General features: G+C 43.9%; 2 protein-coding genes across 2 annotated transcripts; both read left to right on the forward strand.

Annotated features, from left to right (window-relative positions):
• Positions 1–1,325: 1,325 nt before the first annotated feature.
• LOC126983356 (alanyl-tRNA editing protein Aarsd1-B-like) lies at positions 1,326–7,756 on the forward strand. The gene is made up of 10 exons (XM_050836085.1): positions 1,326–1,465; positions 2,743–2,929; positions 3,288–3,416; positions 3,877–4,054; positions 4,312–4,508; positions 5,094–5,290; positions 5,618–5,724; positions 6,257–6,414; positions 6,956–7,050; positions 7,503–7,756. The coding sequence occupies exons 2-10, from the start codon at positions 2,891–2,893 to the stop codon at positions 7,660–7,662; spliced, it is 1,260 nt and encodes a 419-aa protein (XP_050692042.1). The 5' UTR covers positions 1,326–1,465; positions 2,743–2,890; the 3' UTR covers positions 7,663–7,756.
• Positions 7,757–13,098: 5,342 nt separating this feature from the next.
• Positions 13,099–16,812, forward strand: LOC126983357 (uncharacterized). Its single transcript, XM_050836086.1, has 9 exons — positions 13,099–13,171; positions 13,795–13,914; positions 14,257–14,296; positions 14,538–14,704; positions 15,021–15,170; positions 15,357–15,429; positions 15,621–15,823; positions 16,083–16,208; positions 16,510–16,812. Exons 2-9 carry the CDS (start codon positions 13,801–13,803, stop codon positions 16,522–16,524), a joined length of 888 nt encoding a protein of 295 aa, XP_050692043.1. The 5' UTR covers positions 13,099–13,171; positions 13,795–13,800; the 3' UTR covers positions 16,525–16,812.
• The last annotated feature ends 2,561 nt before the right edge of the window (positions 16,813–19,373 follow it).

Genomic DNA, 19,373 nt, shown 5'->3' on the forward strand with positions numbered 1-19,373 from the left:
GACTTGTTAACTGTTTAATTATGGAACTGTTGCATGGATGGATTTTTTGTTCATCTGGTGTTCATTGCTGTTGTTATTGTGCTGTTGTTGCATTTGTTGTTCTTCTCCCCTGTTCTTCCTCGCCGTCCCCGTCTCCAGCCTGGCCCAAGCCACAGAGAGGGCGGGTAAGCCAACGCCCCGCACCTTTCAGCCCAACAGGAACTCAAGTCATCCCCAGAACACGCACAGGCATCGTCTCAAGCCTCTCCGTCACCAATCCATCACCCACCAGTTATGCCCAAAATGTTGTCGCAGCAGTAACAGTGAGCTGTGTGACGGTAAAGTGTCTCATATATGCTTGTGCCCATGAGCAAGCCTTCACGATTACGTTCATTTGTGCTTCGATTAAGATTTTTTTTAATAAAAGAAAGCTGATTAGTTATGACAATAGATGTGAAAGGGATGGGCATAGACGAGGGCATTGCTGGTAAGTAGACATGATCAGTAAGGTTGGTATTCTTAGACGACCCAGCCTCTCACATCAACAATTTCCAAAGGCCAAAAAGGAGGTTAATCGAGTTCTAATGAGTGTTCTTTTAGGTTCACGGTACAGAAGAAGGCTCAGACTACCACCAGGGTCATAAAAGTACCCCTGGAAATGCCCTAAACGCCCACGAAAAACTAGTAAATTACGTGTTCTTGGGCGCAGAAATGTTTGAAAATATGGCCCTAAATGTTCACTTGAGAAACTTCCCATATGAGAATAGACAGACATTTATATTCTCTGGAGACGCGAAGGGTGCGAGGAGACGATTGAAGTTTGTATAAATGAATGCAAGCCTTTAATAAATAAATATCCTTCTGCCGACCAGTCCTACACGTTCAATGCATAGCGCCTCTTCTGATCACTGGGGGTCTTAGGATAAACTTCACACAAGCTATCGTTATATCATCTTCATAAATTAAGTAAGAGATTATTCAGTGCAAGATATTTAATTACTTTACATTGCTTAGGGCAGGGATATAACTGTGGCCCAAATACCCCAAGCAATATTATATCATTTTCTCAAAAAATTCCAAGAAAAATGTCAAATTCTTAGTAAATGCCAACCACCAAAATTGCATGCCAAACAAAGGAAGAAAATGCCAAAATGTGGAATTTGGCATAAAGTATAATTCCTCCTCCTCCTTCTCCTTTTGACCTGTTCCGCTTTGTATCGCTTCTTAGGTCCTCTTTGGTACTTCTCTACACTTAAATAGGCCTACTTCACTTCGCACACTTAAATGTTGCACTGTACACATACACTTCACCCTGCACTGAGCTCCAACTTGGCGGCCCTGTGTACGACAATCTGGCAGCGATACAAGAAGAAGTCCTCCCTCCCGCGGGTTTGTTTACCTTGGGATCTCCAACGGCACCTGTACAGCAAGAGCAAGAGCAAGAACCCGCCCAGTCACCGGCCTATCCTCTAAATGCCGGTTATAGGTAAGTTATCGGTGTTATAGGTGAGTTACGGCAGTTGTTCTGACCTTAACTATGTCCAGCCAGCAGTGCATGTCAGGTTGGGGGCAGGGTAAGGGTGGGATCACGTGCTGTGGCGGCGGTGCTCATCTCCGTCACGTTGGTCCTTGGAGACTGTCTATCCTCATATGGGTAAGAAAGAGAAGGACAAGACAGGTAATAACAAGGGAAGGAGGGAAAGGAGAAAATGTTGGTAAGACTCCATCACCCCGGGACAAAAGGATATTGCAACATCCACGTTAAAAGAGTTTTCCTTTCCCAGCAGGTTTTCAGTCACTCATATTGGTAAAAATGTAGCAGGAGTAGGCCATATTAATGTCTTTATTCTCAGGCTGTTTGCCCACCTCTCTCTCTCTCTCTCTCTCTCTCTCTCTCTCTCTCTCTCTCTCTCTCTCTCTCTCTCTTTTATGAGTTATTTAGCTCCCTAGCCTCTTTACCATCACTAAGGTAAGCAATCTCTCTCTCTCTCTCTCTCTCTCTCTCTCTCTCTCTCTCTCTCTCTCTCTCTCTCTCTCTCTTTTATGAGTTATTTAGCTCCCTAGCCTCTTTACCATCACTGACACTAAGGTAAGCAATCTCTCTCTCTCTCTCTCTCTCTCTCTCTCTCTCTCTCTCTCTCTCTCTGTCCCTCCAGATAACATTGAAATTACCGGATATAAACATCTTGCATGAGGTGAATACATTATGTGTTGTGTTTTGATCCCTGAATAATGCAGTTCACTAACTAATAGCCTCTGGAAAATTAAAGAAATTTCTGTATATGAAGAAATCTTGAGCACAGCGTAGGACATTGCATGTTGACACAGGTCAGGCTAGATTAACTTAGATTTACTTTGGGTCAGATTTATTAAGTTATTTATTTATGCTAAATGTGATACACTTCGTGCGGTGTTGTTGTTGTCATCGGTGGCAGAGCTGCAGTAATATTTCTTGTCCAACACACTGACAGATATCTAGGCAGGACATTACTCAGAAAGCTGTAGGCCTAAGCAGTACCAGTATCTAAGTAATATCAAAGCAGGATGCAAGGATATTCCCATTTAATGGCTACAAGCTATTTTAACCAATGACGTGATGGATTTCATATCTAAATCTTTATATAAAGGCCTTCAGAGGAAAGAGAAAACATTGAATAGGATACAGGATAAGAAATTTGTCTAAGGACTTAGTTTATAACATGAAAAATCAACAGAAAGTAATGTTATAGAATAGTAATAGTGAATGTAGAATTAATTTTCCAGTGCAAAGATGACAGCTGTAAGGAGGTGAGGGAGCGGCTGCCGGCAAGTGACCAGTGACAAGCACACCCATTCCCAAGTGTCCGGCAACAAAATATAAAAGTAGCTGCGTGAGGAAGGAAGGTTCAGCTGCGTCAGTGCTGTGGTCACAATGGTGTTCTACTGCCAGCGTCACTGTTATGAGACCAAGGTGAGTGTTTCGTCCTGCACCAGTCTCATTGCCGTGGTGTGTCTAAGGGCCGCTTTCACAGTCATTTTGTTTGTTGCGATCATTACCAATGGAGGCGATCGCCGCTATAGTATTTCCACGTAAAACTAGCCGATGGGACAGTGTCAGCTGCTGGGTTAGCCTAGCCCCGCACACTGCCACACACTCTCAAAACCTCTCGCTTCCTCTGCAGCCGCCACTACCCCATCAGCCAGTTTCATGTGGAAAACTATAGCGTCGATCACCGCCATTGGTAACGATCAAAACAAACAAAAAGACTGTGAAAGCAGCCCTAAGATCTTGTCCCTTCATTGTCTGACACTCCTGATGTTTTTTTCAGTACACAACGAAGGTGGTGTCCTGTAAGCCGGCCAAGCTTGATGTAGTGGTGGATGGGAAGAAGAAAAAGGTGGAATGTTTTGAGGTTGTCTTTGAGGACACCATTTTCTTCCCTGAAGGTGGAGGACAGGTAAGCTGTAGGGAACAATGTTTTTGTATTCTATGATATTCACATTTGGATTGAACAAAGAGTATCTTGTAAAACCCAACGATGACAGTATAAAAAATATGTTGATTACCAAGCCATTTTAACTTGTCTACTGCAATTGGCACGGATTTGACTTGCACTGGTAGCCTGATAACATATAGTCCGAGGTCTTTCTCTGCTTCTGTGGTGGATAGTGGAGTGTTTCCTATGTGGTATTGGTATGCTGGATATCCCCTCCCAAGGTGCATGACTACATTTCGCTTCATTGAATTGTAGCAGCCACTTTTTGTTCCATTTCTGAAGCTTGGTGATGTCTTCTTGTTGGAAGTACGCTGTCGAGGGGTTAAAGAAAATCATTATTAAAAAAAGAAGTTGCATTGAAAGTAAACCCTGTATGATAAAATCATACACCCACTTCAAGACACCACAAATTCTTCCGCAGCCTGATGACCGAGGGCTGGCTGGCGGCGTGGCAGTGCTGCGTGTGGAGCGCCGCAAAGGCGAGGCGGCGCACTACCTGGCGGAGCCCTTAGAGGAAGGTGCGTCTGTCACTCAGGAGGTGGACTGGACGCGCCGCCACGACCACATGCAGCAACACTCCGCTCAGCACCTTGTGACGGGTGGGTGGCAGGCCATTCATATTCTTTCAATGTCTGTCTGTCCTTCCCTCCTTTTTGTATATATCTTTTTATTTAGTAGCAGACATGCTTAAGTCCTCTCTTCTGAAGTGTGTCATTTCCCATCCACTTACCATTGCCATCATCATAATAGCATAGGAACATTGTGAAAATAAACTTAAGAAGTAGACCCAGTTTTTTATAACAATCATGAAAGATCAGATCAAATTTGGATTGAGATGTTCCTCATTTTCCTGTAGCCGTGGCTGATGACATGTACGGATATGCCACAACATCGTGGTACTTGGCCGAGGCAGTCTCCCACATTGAGCTCAACACGGACAGGATGACTGAGGAGGAAGTGGCCAAAGTGGAAGAAGTTGCCAACCAAAAGATCCGTGAAGCCACTCCCGTCAGCATCAGAGAGTTTGAGGCTTCTGATCCAAACTTAAAAAAGGTAAGTGTTAGATTTGTATGTTTGTGTAATCTTAGTTTAACTCTTTATTTAAGACCCTGCTGAATGTAGCTTTGGGCAAGTAGTACCCTGGAACATGTAGCAGTATATTCCTCCTGCTGCTGTACCTTGTATCTGCACCAGTATCGCAAGGTAGTCAAATGGTGTTGTGAGCCAAAATGTAAAACAATAACCTTTTTTAGTTATGAACACACCTTTCCCTACTCATGAACAGCTAAGTGTTCCTGGCCTTATAAAATCACCTTTCACAGCTTGGCTCTGAAAGTGTTGGCTGTTCAATCACTCATCCTGGTGCACAGGACTCCGTCTTTCTTGCCTCCCTCCTTTTCTTTAGATTTAGATTTAAGTATGAACATCCTTCTTCTGTTATCCAAGACTACCTATTCATTGTTCTAAAAACTTTTTCTCTCAAGACAAAAAAACATTCCCTTGATGGCTTTGGCATCATAACATGCTGAGAGGAAAGTATTCTTGCTTTACTGTGGCAGCACAGTAGGCAAAGGTTATGGTATTACAAACACCATTAGGAATGATAGCAAGCAAAGATCTGCCACGACCCTGGAACAGATCCGCACCCGAGGGCTGCCGGAGGACGTGGTGGGGCCGGTCCGTGTGGTCAGCATTGAGGGCGTGGACGCCAACATGTGCTGCGGCACCCACGTCAGAAATCTTGCAGATCTGCAGGCGGTGAAGCTGCTGCGCACGGAGAAGGGCAAGGCTGGCCGCACCCTGCTCTTCTTTGTGGCAGGAAACAGACTTCTGAGGTAGGACAACCTCGTAGTATTTTCATGGCCTGTAAGAGTGTTAGTGAGAGCAGGAAGGCCTGTAAGAGTGTTAGTGAGAGGAGAAAGGCTTTTTCTTTTGGTTTAGTAATAAAGTGTAACATTAGTGTGCCACCAGAACCTGTGCATTATGATTTGCCCTTCCTTTGTACCGTGAACCTTAAAAACTCATTGGAATCCAATTGACCTCCTTTTAGGCCTTTGGAAGTAGTTGATGTGAGAGGAGGAAGCATCTGAAAATACCAACCATTGTCTTTTGTTTGAAATCAGACGGTGACTGAAGCAGGTGGTAACGGGTCTCCTCAACAGGTACTTTGGGGAGTGTGTGAGCCGGGAGCGCCAACTGAACACCCTCCTGCACTCCAGCGCGGCCGATCACATCCGACTGGTGGAGAAGAACCAAAAAGACCTCAAAAGTAAGTCATGTGCTTAGCTGAGTTATGAAGGCATGGTTAGGCACCTTTGTAATATTGTGGATTTTTAAGTATAGCAAAACTTTTATTTGCATTTGGTATTTAATTACTGGCATGGAAATGAGCACCGAGATATTTGTGTGGTTGTACTGATTCAAGCTGTGCGTCATGAAGTGAGTGTGTGTGTGTGTTTGTGTATTTACCTAGTTGTTTTTTTCTCCTGGGCTTTACGCTCGTGTGGTCCCGTCTCCGTATCTACATTTATCCAACTTTTCCTTAAAGCTTTGGACACTCCTCGCCTATACTACATCCTCACTTAGTCTGTTCCAAACCTCTATATTTCTTTTCTTTGTGTGTGTGTGAATGTGTGTGTGTGTGTGTGTGTGTGTGTGTGTGTGTGTGATGGCTGGGGTTCTGTGAGCTGGTAAAGTGGAGAAGTTTTTGTATGTCTGCTTTGAATTGCATATGCCAGGTACCAACGACTTCTCTCATTTAGCACAATCTATAACTCAATGGTTCTTCTTTTCCTTTAAAGCGGCTCAGAAGTCCATCAAGGAAGCTCTCAAGGACATTGCAGTGTTTGAGGCAAAGACCTTTCTGGCCCAAGACCCGAGGCCGCCCGTCTTCTTCCACCACCGCCGGGACGGGGACACCGACTACCTCAACGCCATCGTCAATGAGATGAATGATGAGGTGGGAGCACATTTCTTACTTCCTTCACCTCAAGAATCAGGGGTTAATGCCATTCATGAGTCTCCTCTAATTATTCCTGTGCATTCTCTCATCCTCGGTTTCTCTCATTCTTTTTTATTTCACCTGGATTTCACCTCCACCACACTCTGTCCTCCCTTCGGTATGTGTTCTCCAGGTACCATTATATTGTGTAATACTATGTCTAATTGTTTTGACTAAAGTTGAAGGGGTTAACTCTTACTACCACTATCACTACTACTACTAACCCAAGTTTATAATGTAAATCAGGAGAGGGGAACACTAATAAATGAGAGACAAATCAGAAAAGAGAAGGACTTCCATGTTACTGTTGTCTGATAATATTTGTGATTAGTGTGAAAATATGATACTATTGTAATCTTGATAACTTTGAAAAATTATCTTACTGTTTGGTGAGTGGATAGCCTTCTGCCAAGTGATTTGTTCACTGTCAAACTACTTTTTTCAGACACTTAGTTATTATCAGTGGAAGTAATGAAGCTTGTTTTTCTCATTAAATCAGAGCATCCTGAAGGTGCTCACTGCCGGGGAGGACAAGGGCCGAGGGAACCTGTTGGTGCACGGGCCTCCTGCCCTGGTGGCTCAGCTGGGGCCCAGGTGAGTGTCTGCCGTGGCACCCAACAGAGGCACCATTGCTTAATGTAGTCTCATGTTAAGAGCTACAGTTTGCCAGTCAAGTTATATAAATGATACTTTTCTAAGAGATTACATTTATTTCTCAGTGGAATGTCACATGAATATTATCAGTAGCTGCTTATTTTTCTAAGTTTAGCAGTAGGGAGCTAAGAAAGAATGTTATAAAGAGTAAAGTAATAATTTTCAGAGAAGACAAGCTAAAGTAATTGAAGTTGTAACACCCTGCTCTGTGTGGGAGGATGTGCAAGGACTGATAGGACTGAAGCATTCAGGAGAGGTGGGAGGGGATGTGTTCTTGGAAGGAACAGCACATCTGAGATAAAGAGAGGGAACCATTATCTACTTTTTAGTCTACTGTAATTTACCCATGTATCAACTAACAACTTTCTTCATTGGTGTTTTGTGCACTGCAGGATTTGTGAGCTTCTGGAGGGCCGTGGAGGGGGAAAGACACGCTTTTCAGGGAAGGTAGCACGGCTGGGAAGGCGGAAGGAAGCTGAGAAGTATGTCATGAGTGTCCTGAACGGCCCCACCGCCGAGACAGAGGCTGCAGGGGATGGCCGCTGCGAGTAGCATACAGGGAATAGGTAAGAGATAGTTACCACATTAAAACGTTGATTGTTTTTTATTAATTTACCAGTCAAATAAAAAGATGTTGGAAGGTCTATTGTGCTGTTTAAAACTTTCCTTGTTTATGTAGACATTAAGGATGATCAGGTTTTTTCCAGTAACTATATATTATTGAGATGACCAGATCTTGAGGCTCAGCTGATCCTGTTATACTTTAACCCGGTAGCAGCAGGGATCATGTTTCTTAATGGTCCCTCCAAGCGAGAAAAATAAGAAAAAATCACCCCTCACCCAAACCATTTCATAATATATATCAAAGCATTTGTGATCAGATTATGTATCATTTATTTTGGGGGGTTTATATCATGGGACAAATTTGGCCCGTCGCTGCTACACGGTAAAGCCACAAATTTGGCCCATCGCTGCTACCGGGTTAAGTAGTAGTGGGGATTTTACAGACATAGGTAAAGTAAAGGGTCTTGAGAGCAGTTGATTTCACTAGACTGCTATTTTCTCACTTGTTTTCTTCTTTCTCATCAGAGGCCTCTTTAATTTTTATCAAAGTATTTTTTTCAACTCCACCGGGTGTTTGATATGTGATTAAAGTAAGAGTGACGGTTATTAATGCATGCAAAAAATGGTATTTATGAGCTGACACCATTTTATATGAAAACTGACTGTTTGATTTTATATAAAATCAGATTCATTCTGGCATTCTGAATGTGACTTGTTAATTTTAAATACATGTTTCAGAGTGATTGATAATAAGATATACAACTTTTAGAGACATCTTTTTACTTATTATAAAGATACAGAAAGATACACAGATAAATACAGTAAGAAATAAGTAAAGTAATTGTATCACCAATATTCATGGCATTATAAAAAGTCTGTACCACTTGGATGTATAAACCATTATTTAATAATGCTAAATAAAACACCCTTATTAAAACACTGACCTCACTAAACAGAAAACAGCTGACAAAGGTGACTGTGAACCATTGTTAAACAGATAACATTATCATATAATGTACTGCAAATGAGGGGAAAATGACTAACTACTACTATGGAACTTCATTTTGAAATTCATATTAAACAAAAATACATTAATATAATACCTGAGATTGACTAGTGAAATAATATCGCTCTCTCGCCATTGATGGAGCACACAGTGTTCCTTGCGTGTCACTTTCTCCCCACACACGTCAAGGCGACACAAGCAACAAAACAGCCTGTAAAAGAACGTCAAATATCACCAAAAATTATAAAATGTCACTAACAGTTATATGAATGATGATTGGAAGCAACAACCAAATTTGATGATCATAAACAATAACATCAATAAAAAGATAACAAAAATATTGGTTAACAAACAAATAACAGAAGGTAAAGATGAGGAGCAGACAGGTAGCAAAGAGAAGGGACAGGTAAAAGGAAGGGAAGGAAGGAAGGAAAGGAGAAAATGTGAGGAAATAACTGGATGAAGAATTATTGAGAGTGCATGTGAAGGACGAACACACACACACACACACACACACACACACACACACACACACACACGAATAGTAGTAGTAGTAGTAGTAGTAGCAGTAGTAGGGGTGGTGGTAGTGTTCTGATAACTCCTCCGATAAGAAGTCTTCACATAATGTTGCACGAGTATCTGCGGTCACCTAGTCATCATTAAGTCATCAGTGAACAGTCCACTGTCACACGAAGCACAGAACATCAACCCTCTCATTCGTTGTCACATAAATCAATTAAGAATACCGTGATGTCACACGTGAAAAAGCTGCAGCAGAGTTCTCCCTTCACCTCCCAGGCCAACGTTCGGAAGGCTATTTGTATGCGCAGCGGAAACAGTTTATTTAGGAGTCCCGTTTTGTTCGCGATCACCAGGGCGATCTTGACGGGGTAGGAGGAGAACCAGGTCCTCGCTTGGTCGAAGAGGCACAACGCTTTCTCTATGCATTCAGTTCTCCTCACTACTTTGTCCACCACCGTCAGACTGTACACCGCCATCTCAACCATCTGTGTCGAGGCAGGAGGGTGCTCGTCTTGGTAGTCTTCGTAGGAAAATATGACGCAAAAATGTTCTACCAAGCCTGGAAAGTCGTGCTCATCCACTTGAGGACCGCTGGCTTGGTGCAGGAACTTGTTGCAAACGTTTGTGACGAAGGAAGGAAAGTCATCCAGTAATGCCTTCACGAACGTTTCCAGCAGCGGGTTCAGACACAAGGCTACAAACTGTTCAAGCGTTTTGGCACTGTTCACTATTTCCTTTGACACTTTCACACGGCGCCCAATATCCACCAGCCACCGCAGCAAACGACCGTACGCTGCTGAGCCAAGGACGACCTGCAGCAGCGACGTGAAGGAGTTGTAGTTGTATCTCAGGCTCTCAACATCTCGCAACCAACTCCACGTGTTGTAAGCAGCGTCGAGAAGTTCCTCAGACCGCCCGTCTTCGTTCTGCAGCAGCGCGAGCACATCCTCCAGGACCTGCCTGACGTAGGGCGCCGAGCCTTCCAGGATGAGAAAAGTCAGCAGGTTCATCACATTCACTCTCTCGGCCTCCTCTTCCTGTGTGTAGGTGTGCAGGGGCTTAGGACCTGTAGGCAGCCTAAGCTTTTGCAGCAGTAGTTTAATGAGCGCTGCATTGCGTTTGGCCCCCTCCCGCACCGCTGATGTTGGAGCTGCCGAGGCACTGCACCACACTAACACTAACAGGACTAATACGACCCACGTCCTCGACATGCTTTATAGAGTATTGGTCGGCAGCATCGCGGCGTGGGTCTCATCCGGACCTCAATTGTAGCGTGCGTCCCCGAGGCGGCCTGGGTTCAAAAGGAGCAGCGTTGGCTGCTGGACCTCCATGCCGCCTCCGAGCCATGAACTTAATCCTGATTAGTCTTGTTAATCCAAGTAATTGTTTGCTCTGAACCTCAGTACACACACACACACACACACACACACACACACACACACGAGTCCAACACGTGATCAGGCCGTGGTGAAATTACACACACACACACACACACTATTTTATTATTACTATTATTATTATTATTATTATTATTATTATTATTATTATTATTATTATTATTATTATTATTATTATTATTATTATTATTATTATTATTATTATTATTATTATTATTATTATTATTATTATTATTATTATTATTATTATTATTATTATTATTATTATTATTATTATTATTATTATTATTATTATTATTATTATTATTATTATTATTATTATTATTTGAATATCAATATCAACTAGATATATACACAAAATCATGTATTTCGAAAGATACATGATGAAAGTACGAGAAAATAAGTTAATATATATCAATAAATCTGAAGAAGGCGAAGGCGGCGGGGAGCGGGGGGCGGGGCGCGGCGAGGCGAGGCGATGAGTGTGTCCAGGGGGCGGGGTGATCGTTAGTGTGTCTCGCGGGAGATGTTTGCTGGGAGCGGCCCTTCGTTGGTATTTCCAGACGCTTCCGCCCATGCTTCCACCCCGCACATCAACTATTTACATGGGCCGAAAAGGAGATCACTCGGGTTCTAATGAGCGTTTATATTAGTTTCATTATACAGAAGATGGGTCAAACTACCACCAGGGTCATAAAACTTCCCCTGCTCAAAACTCCTTCGAAAGCCTATCAAATATGTGTGCTTGGGCGCCGAAATGTTTAGAAAAGAGCATGACCGCTTGACCCCCACCCCACCCCACCCACAGGAAGAAGGGACTGGGTGTAGGAGGAGGAAGAAGCCAAATTCCTGTCAGGTGAACCATTATAGGCAGAGGGTGAGGCGGGCTTCTTATTGTCCCGGAAAATCCATACATGATTACCTTGTGAATTAGTTTTATCCCCTTCACTTAGAGCATTTGAAGAACAGCTGGGGATGGGAGGAGAAAAAAAAAGCCAAACAGTATCAGAGGTTGACTTCTCGTCCCATCAAATCCATACATGTTTAACCCAGTGACATCTTTTATATCATTAGTCTGCTTTTACTTAGAGCATTTGAAGAACAGGTGGAAATGGGAGGAGAAAAAAGCCAAACAGTAGCTGCCAGAGGACCAAATGTAGACAGAGGGAGGTTGACTTCCCGTCCCATCAAATCCATACATGATAAACTCAGTGACCTCATTTATATCGTTAGTCTTTGCCTTTACTTAGAGCATTTGAAGAACAGCTGGGGATGGTAGGAAGAAAAAGCCAAATAGTAGCAGAGGTTGACTTCCCGTCCCATCAAATCCATACATCGTTGACTTCATTCTTGTATCGTTTCTCTTTACCTCCACTTCAAGCATTTGTTACTCAAGGGTGTGCACAATATGACTTTAGTGTTTTTAAATGCGTAGTTTCTGTTATTGCATTCTTTAAGGCCTCACTGCACGCCGAGTATTGCGAAATGTCTACACAGTTAGGTTTTTCTTATCATTATTTTTTGACTCCAATAATTTTCTTGTCGATCAGGAATTTGCCAGAAAAAAAAGTCGTTCTAAACACACCATGAACAACAAGAAGAAAGTGAACATGATGTAAAAAAAAGGAACGAAAACAAGAAAATGATGAAAAAGAAAAACAAGAACCAGAAGTTTTTTATATTTTTTTTACTCCAGTTATTTTTTTGTCGATCAGGAATTTGCCAGAAAAAAATATCGTTCTAAACACAACATGAACAAGAAGAAGACGAAAGTGAAAATGATGTAAAAAAACGAACGAAAACAAGAAAATGATGAAAATGAAAAACAGGAACCAGAAGAAAGTAAGGAAGATGATAAAGAAGAAGAAGAATGAGGAAAAAAACCACTTAATCGGCATCACATTCGAGCAGACGGTGTGTTGAACGAGCACACTTTTTTACGCGGTACTTTGAGTGTCGGCATCCCACGCGCCTCGAGAATTCAATGGTTCCTTATTTCACTCCCTTCACTCTGGTCGCTATTTTTAGACGCCGCCGCCTCTAACATCAACGATTTCCCAAGTCCAAAAAAGAAAATTAATCGGGTTCTCACGAGTGGGTTTTTTTTTTTCTCGTTCATGGTATATATACAAAAGAAGGGTCAGACTAGGCCTACCTCCAGGGTCATGAAACTACCCATGGAAGTGCCCAAAACGCCTATGAAAGCCTTGTTAAGTATGTGTGCTGGGCCCTCTCGATCTCAATTCACATCACATGAGAAAACTTACATCCAAAACGAACGTCAAGATTTTGTTTGCATGCGACGCCATTCCAAACCAATTGAGATCTTCACAGCAATTTGATGATTTGGTGCCTTTGACTCCTCCAATGAGCCTTAACTCTTCCTCGGCACCTTGTCACGCTCCATTGATAGAGAAAGTTTAATGTATGTATTCATAAAAATTTGTTTTGGCGCGTTCGCTCTCCACGCCACCATAAAACTGACGGGCCGGACAGCGAGGCACCACTCGTCTCCTGTCCTCCTCCAGTCGCCCATTGCTCGTGTCCACAGTTCGGAAGGTTGAGTCAAGAGGTGAGTCTCCTGCGCAAGTCTTAAGCCGGTATCTTAGACGCTTCCGACTTACATCAGTCATTTCTACGGGCAACAGAAAGAGGTTGAGTGCGTTCTTATGAGTCTTTTATCACGTCCATATTACAGAAGCTTTGTCAGACTACCACCAGGTTCATAAAACTACCCATGGAAAGGCCCACATCTGCTACGAAAGCCTTGTTATATATACATGTACTTGGGCTCAGAATTTTAGGGGGCGTTTTTCACATTCTTGGTGCAGAAATCTTGTCAAACCATCACTAGGCTCATGAAACAACCCATGGAAACACTAACACAACCACTACGAAAGCCTTATAATAATGTGTGTGTGTGTGTGTGTGTGTGTGTGTGTGTGTGTGTAAGTCCTGAAATGTGAGAATATGATCCAGTCTCCACCCGAAATTGACCTCTCTTCTGGCCTCTATTATATATATTTTTTCTTTTGTCGGGGTAGCGTCTCGCGGGCTTTTTTGTTGCTGTTTTCGTGTTTTGTTTTGTTTTTTGAGCTGCCTATACCTTACTGTAAAAAAAAAAGTCTTCCTACAAGTTTTGAGCCGAGACCTTCCTCACACTCACTCATGCACTGCCCGCCCTCGCCCCCACAGCCTGTCATGTTGCGTGTGCTGTGCGTGGCCCTGACCGTTGTGGCGGGGATGGTGTGTGGTCACTGGTCTGCCGCCCCGCTGCGCGCCTACCCGCCTAACATTGCTCTCCCGCCATTCATGGTAAGAGTCGTTTGGGCTACATTTTTTTCCGGAACTGTCGCAAACTGGGGTACTCATTGTTATCTTTTTCAAGTTTTTCTTTAATCCCTTGTGAAAATATTGATTAGAAAGACTGATAAAATATGTCGTTAATTTGTTTATTAAGAATATTTACCGTAAAAGGAATAATTGTGAATTGCTTTAATATGTTTTCTGCATAGTCTGTTTCCTGTGGTAGATTGAGCTTACATTCCTAGATTATAGACAGAGTGTTTGCTTAGGAATAAGAGTACAGTAAGGGAGGAATTCCAGTGTAACCAAACGTCTCGCTCGCAACAGTCTACTTACATTTTCCCTCTGTAGCTTTCCCCTTCTAGTGGCATACATGAAGGCAAGTTTAAGCGTAAGTATCAACAGTGGCTGGTGTCTCTTTAAATCACAAGTCACCTGTGGACACTAAATCTGTTTCATGTTTTGTCTTGAAAGACTAACTTGATTATATGGTAAACTTCGTTAACAAACAACCTAGCCTCCAGTTTTGTGTCTGTAGCAATCCTTTGTGTTAACCATTGTTTATATTGGTGTGCTCTGTGTCGTCAGTGTGGCCAAGAGTGGCTGAGCACTGAGCTGCCTGTCTCCCGCAGGCACCTCGTCCACCGGCACCCAGCAGGAGGTGGTCTGGCAGAGGATATGCTCGCCGCGGCTTTCCCTGGTCCACAGGAGGCAGGACGCCGAGCTGAAGTGTGAGGCGGTGGTCCCGGACGGCACGAAGTTTACCTGGTACAAGGGAAACCAGATCCTGCAGCGACCGGTTGGTCAAGTAGACTTGGCAGCGGCACGCTGAGCCCTGCATGTCACGGCCCGAGGCACCGCGCTGTGCCACGGGACGTCGTGCTGTGCCGCATGGCGCCTCGGGCCTCAAGCTGAGAACATTCTCATGACTCGTCGTAATATTTCATATTAGAAAGGAATGATTGAATAATGTCGTTATTTTAGGGTTTTCATCAACTTTACTCATTAAGGAGAAAAACTTGTTTCACATGACTTCAATTTTTTTGGTTTGTTCCAAATTAATGTGTCGTATCTCTAACACACACACACACACACACACACACACACACACACAGGGCGTCCAGCAGGTGAGCGATGTGTTACAGCAGATGTTCGAGGAGAACACCAACGAGGTGGCCGTGTCCGTGGAGGCCGCCATGGCGCCCAGCGCGAGGCTGCACGTGTCCTCGGTGGTCTACATCGACTGTGCCAACGAGCAGGACGTGGTGAGTCGCCCCTGCCGCCGCGTGCCGGCTGTTGCACTGCTGCTGTGGCCGGTGTCCATGATACTTTCTTTCTTTTTTACACTATTTAACATCGGCAAGTAAAATATATTCCAGCACCAGCATTTTCCTAATTTTTGTGAACTGTCACTTCCTTCATCATTAATAAGCTTCCATTTTGTCTCACAGGCTGACTACACTTTGGAGGTGACGACGCCGTCCAACAGCGTGTACATGAGGAACTTCACCGTCGCTCTCAGCGGTGCGTAGCAACGTGTGGCCGCGGCGAGGCCTCGGGCAGGCCCAGCCGAGGGACAGGCAGATACTCTAGCAGAAATGATACACAGCAGGATGATATGCTGAAATATTGATGATAATAATGATGATGATGATTATAATGATAACACATTCACACACACACACACACACACACACACACACACACACACACAGGCAGCAGGCGGCGGGACGGGTCCACCTGTGGTGCCGCCGCGAGTCGGCTGGAGTCCATGCCGCGCATCTACCAGCATGCCAAGGAAGCGTGGCCCAGGGTGGGCGAGTCGCTGGTGCTGCCGTGCCGCGCCCAGGGCCGCCGCCACCAGCACACCTGGTACTCCGGCGCCACCTCCGTGACCAGCACAGACCTGAATTACCAGGTGAGGCGACGACTGGCGCTCCTCTTTGCTTTTAGGGTTCATGTGAAAGCGTTACATGAGCATGAGCAAAACACGTCAAAGTTAGGCAACCTAAATAAGTCACAACATGGGAATTATAATTATTGCATAAGTCAGAGCAAAAGTATTTCCCAGTCGAACAGTCAGAGCCTTGGGGTGAGGGTGTGGGCTGTTGCATGATGATGACTTCGCGAGTATGTGCGGCGGGTTAGTGTCATGCCTGTGTTCCCTGGCCCCACAGAAGCTGGACAACGGTGACCTCTTCATCAGGACGGTGGGGCCGGACACGCCCACCGCCTTCGTCTGTCAGGTGTCCAGCGACGCCGAACAGCCCCAAAACCCGGACCGCATAAGAACCCAGATTACGGTGTGTTTGTGTGTGTGTGTGTGTGTGTGTGTGTGTGTGTGTGTGTGTGTGTGTGTGTGTGTGTGTGTGTGTGTGTGTTCTTTCTTCTAATTATAATGATATTGGATAGTGTTAAAGTTTGGAAGCAGAAAAAAATATAACTGAGGAGGTTTTGTCATATTTTGCACGAGGGAGGGTTGTCCTAAGTGTGTGTGTGTGTGTGTGTGTGTGTGTGTGTGTGTGTGTGTGTGTGTGTGTGTGTAGCATCTCCACTCCATGGTATGTCTACTCACTCACGTCAAACATCGTTCCATCGTTTCAGATCCTTTCTTCGTAAGCCTCTCATGACCTACTCAACCCCACGTCCGAAGCAGACCAACACCTCACCCTTGATCCTGACCTTGGCGGACCTAGGCGTCGATGCTGAGGTGCGTAGGAACCAGCATCTTCGTTCCTCTCCTCTACGCCGTGTATTATGTAGTCTAGTGATCTTGTAGTCTAGTGCCACAGAAGGCCATCTCAGTGCCCCCTCAAGAAGGCTTCCCAGACGAGACTCCTTGTAATTCCCAGTGTAATGATTTGAATACTACGATGGAATACATTGGTCAATAAATAGCAGCATCCATGTGTTATGTCTACACCAGCCCAGAGCGAGCAACAATTAACACCCCTATGAGATGCGGGTAAGCTTACACAGGTTTTGCAAGTCTTTCAGTAGGTTTGAGTAGTTGGATTTTCTGGCCCATATCCTCAAACACACACACACACACACACACACACACACACACACACACACACACACACACACACACACACACACACACACACACACACACACACACACACACACACACACACACACACACACACATTTGATAAAGCTTTCGTTGAGGTTGTGTTAATATTTCCATGGGTAGTTTTATGAATTTAGAGATAGCTTGACGAGTCCTCTGCACCGTGAATACGAAAAACATTCACGAGAACCCGAATAAGCTCTTTTGTGGCCTTTGAAAATGTTTGTTGTGAGAGCCGAAAGCGTTTGAGAATATATGAAAAAATCTCTGTGCTGTGTCAGGGCTGCTCAGTATGGGTGGACGGGCGGGAGCTGTGAGGGTCGTGTGGAAGGCAGTGATGAGGTAGAGGCTGATATATAGGAAAGGATAACGAAAGAGTGTATACGGAGAGGCACATATCAGAGGCAGAGAAACTCATATACGACTTAATTTTCCAAGACGACACGAACGAAGAATATGCGCTGTCGTTTTATATAGATAATTTTAGGAGATAGAAAGAAAGGAAGGCAGTGATGAGGTAGATGCTGGTATAGGAAAGGATAAGGAAAGAGTGTATAAGGAGAGGCACATATTAGAGGTAGAGAAACTCATATACGAGAGTGAAGCTACTATCTAGACTCATAAAACTCATTAATACATATACTTACATACACCACGTGGTAGGAAATATCTTCTGTTGTGGGGGAGTATATACATTTTGCTCAGGTGTGTGTCGGGGAGCAGGTGCAGCCTCAATAAGCCGCTGAATGGAGAGATGCGACCCCTAAGCAGCTTATGAGAGCCCTTGAGGGGAGAGTGCGGAATGAGGAGGCGGGGATATCCTTCTTAATCTAGGGAACTGTCAACCAGTGTTCCCTTTTGGATGGTATAGAAAAGGATAGAGAAAGAATATAGGCTTCCCCACTGTTTGGTATATACAAGAAGAGGGATACATAAGAAGAGACACATATTATTAGAGGTGTTTTAGAAGAAATTTATATTAAAGGTATATGTTCCTAAGCTGGTATAGGAAAAGTTAGAAAAAGATATAGGCTTCCCCGCTGTTAGGTATATATTAAAAGAGGGATATATAAGAAGAGGCAGATATTAGAGGCGTATTAGAAGAAGTATATGTTAAAGGTATATGTTCATAGGCTGGTATAGGAAAGAATGAAGGCAAGAGACAAGAGGAATATAGAAGAGGGACATATTAAGAGTATATAAAAGAAGAAGTGTACATTAGAAGTGGTGACAAATAGTAATAATGTTCAGTTAAAGGAGAGAGGATGTTGGAAGGAAGGAAGGAGCGGGAGATGGGAAAGGAAATTAAAAAGGGATACCAAATTGTCCTAAATGCTGCGTTATACTCCCGTGGTCTCTGCTTTTTGCTTATCTATTATCTATCTATTTGTGAGCATCTGTGATTTTGTTGATAGTATTCTGTGGCCTAGGAGACTTACTTAGGGTTAATATTTCCAAACATTCCAAGGCTTACACACCCACATTAGTTGTAGTCGTAGAGGGCTTTTTTTCGAGTAGCGGGCTTTTTTTTCGAGTAGCGGGCTTTTTTTTCGAGTAGCGGGCTTTTTTTCGAGTAGCGGGCTTTTTTTTCGAGTAGCGGGCTTTTTTTTCGAGTAGCGGGCTTTTTTTTCGAGTAGCGGGCTTTTTTTTTGGAGTAGCGGGCTGTTTTTCGAGTAGCGGGCTTTTTTTTCGAGTAGCGGGCTGTTTTTCGAGTAGCGGGCTTTTTTTTCGAGTAGCGGGCTTTTTTTTCCGAGTAGCGGGCTTTCTCAGAGACAGATTCAGTATTCCCATGGGTAGTTTTACAAGCCTGGTGATGGTTTGACGAGGCCTCTGCACTCATGAAATCCCAACTAATATCCTTTGTGACATGACCCTTGGAAAATATCTGGTGAGGGCCGAAGGAGTCTGATGATGCGGAAGATATTTTTATTAAACTTTCCCTGGGCGACACATTGTACTGTAAACTTCCAGTGCTGTATATTGCCACTGGGGACTCGGGAGGGACAGTAGCAATGTCTTTTATTGCATCACCAGAAGGCGGAAAAGGAGAATGAGAAGAAGTGAAGGAGGAAGGGGAGGTGAAAAGGGACATGTCATATAACTTTAATATTGTCTGCTTAGGTTCTTAAATGGAGGAAAGATGGATTAGGAAGTAGAAGAAGTAGTGATGGTGGTAGCAGTAGTAGTAGTAGTAGTAGTAGTAGTGGTAGTAGTAGTAGTTGTTGTTGTTGTTGTTGTTGACGTAGAGAAATACATAACAAAAACACAGGTTGATAAAAAAGAGTAGTTAGTAAAGGATTATACCTCCGCTTCCTCCTCCTCCTCCTCCTCTTCTTCCTCCTCCTCCTCCTCCTCCTCTTCCTCCTGTCAGTAGCATGCGTTGCAGAGACGT

This window comes from Eriocheir sinensis, chromosome 53 (genome assembly GCF_024679095.1).
Source record: "Eriocheir sinensis breed Jianghai 21 chromosome 53, ASM2467909v1, whole genome shotgun sequence".
Lineage (NCBI taxonomy): Eukaryota > Metazoa > Arthropoda > Malacostraca > Decapoda > Varunidae > Eriocheir > Eriocheir sinensis.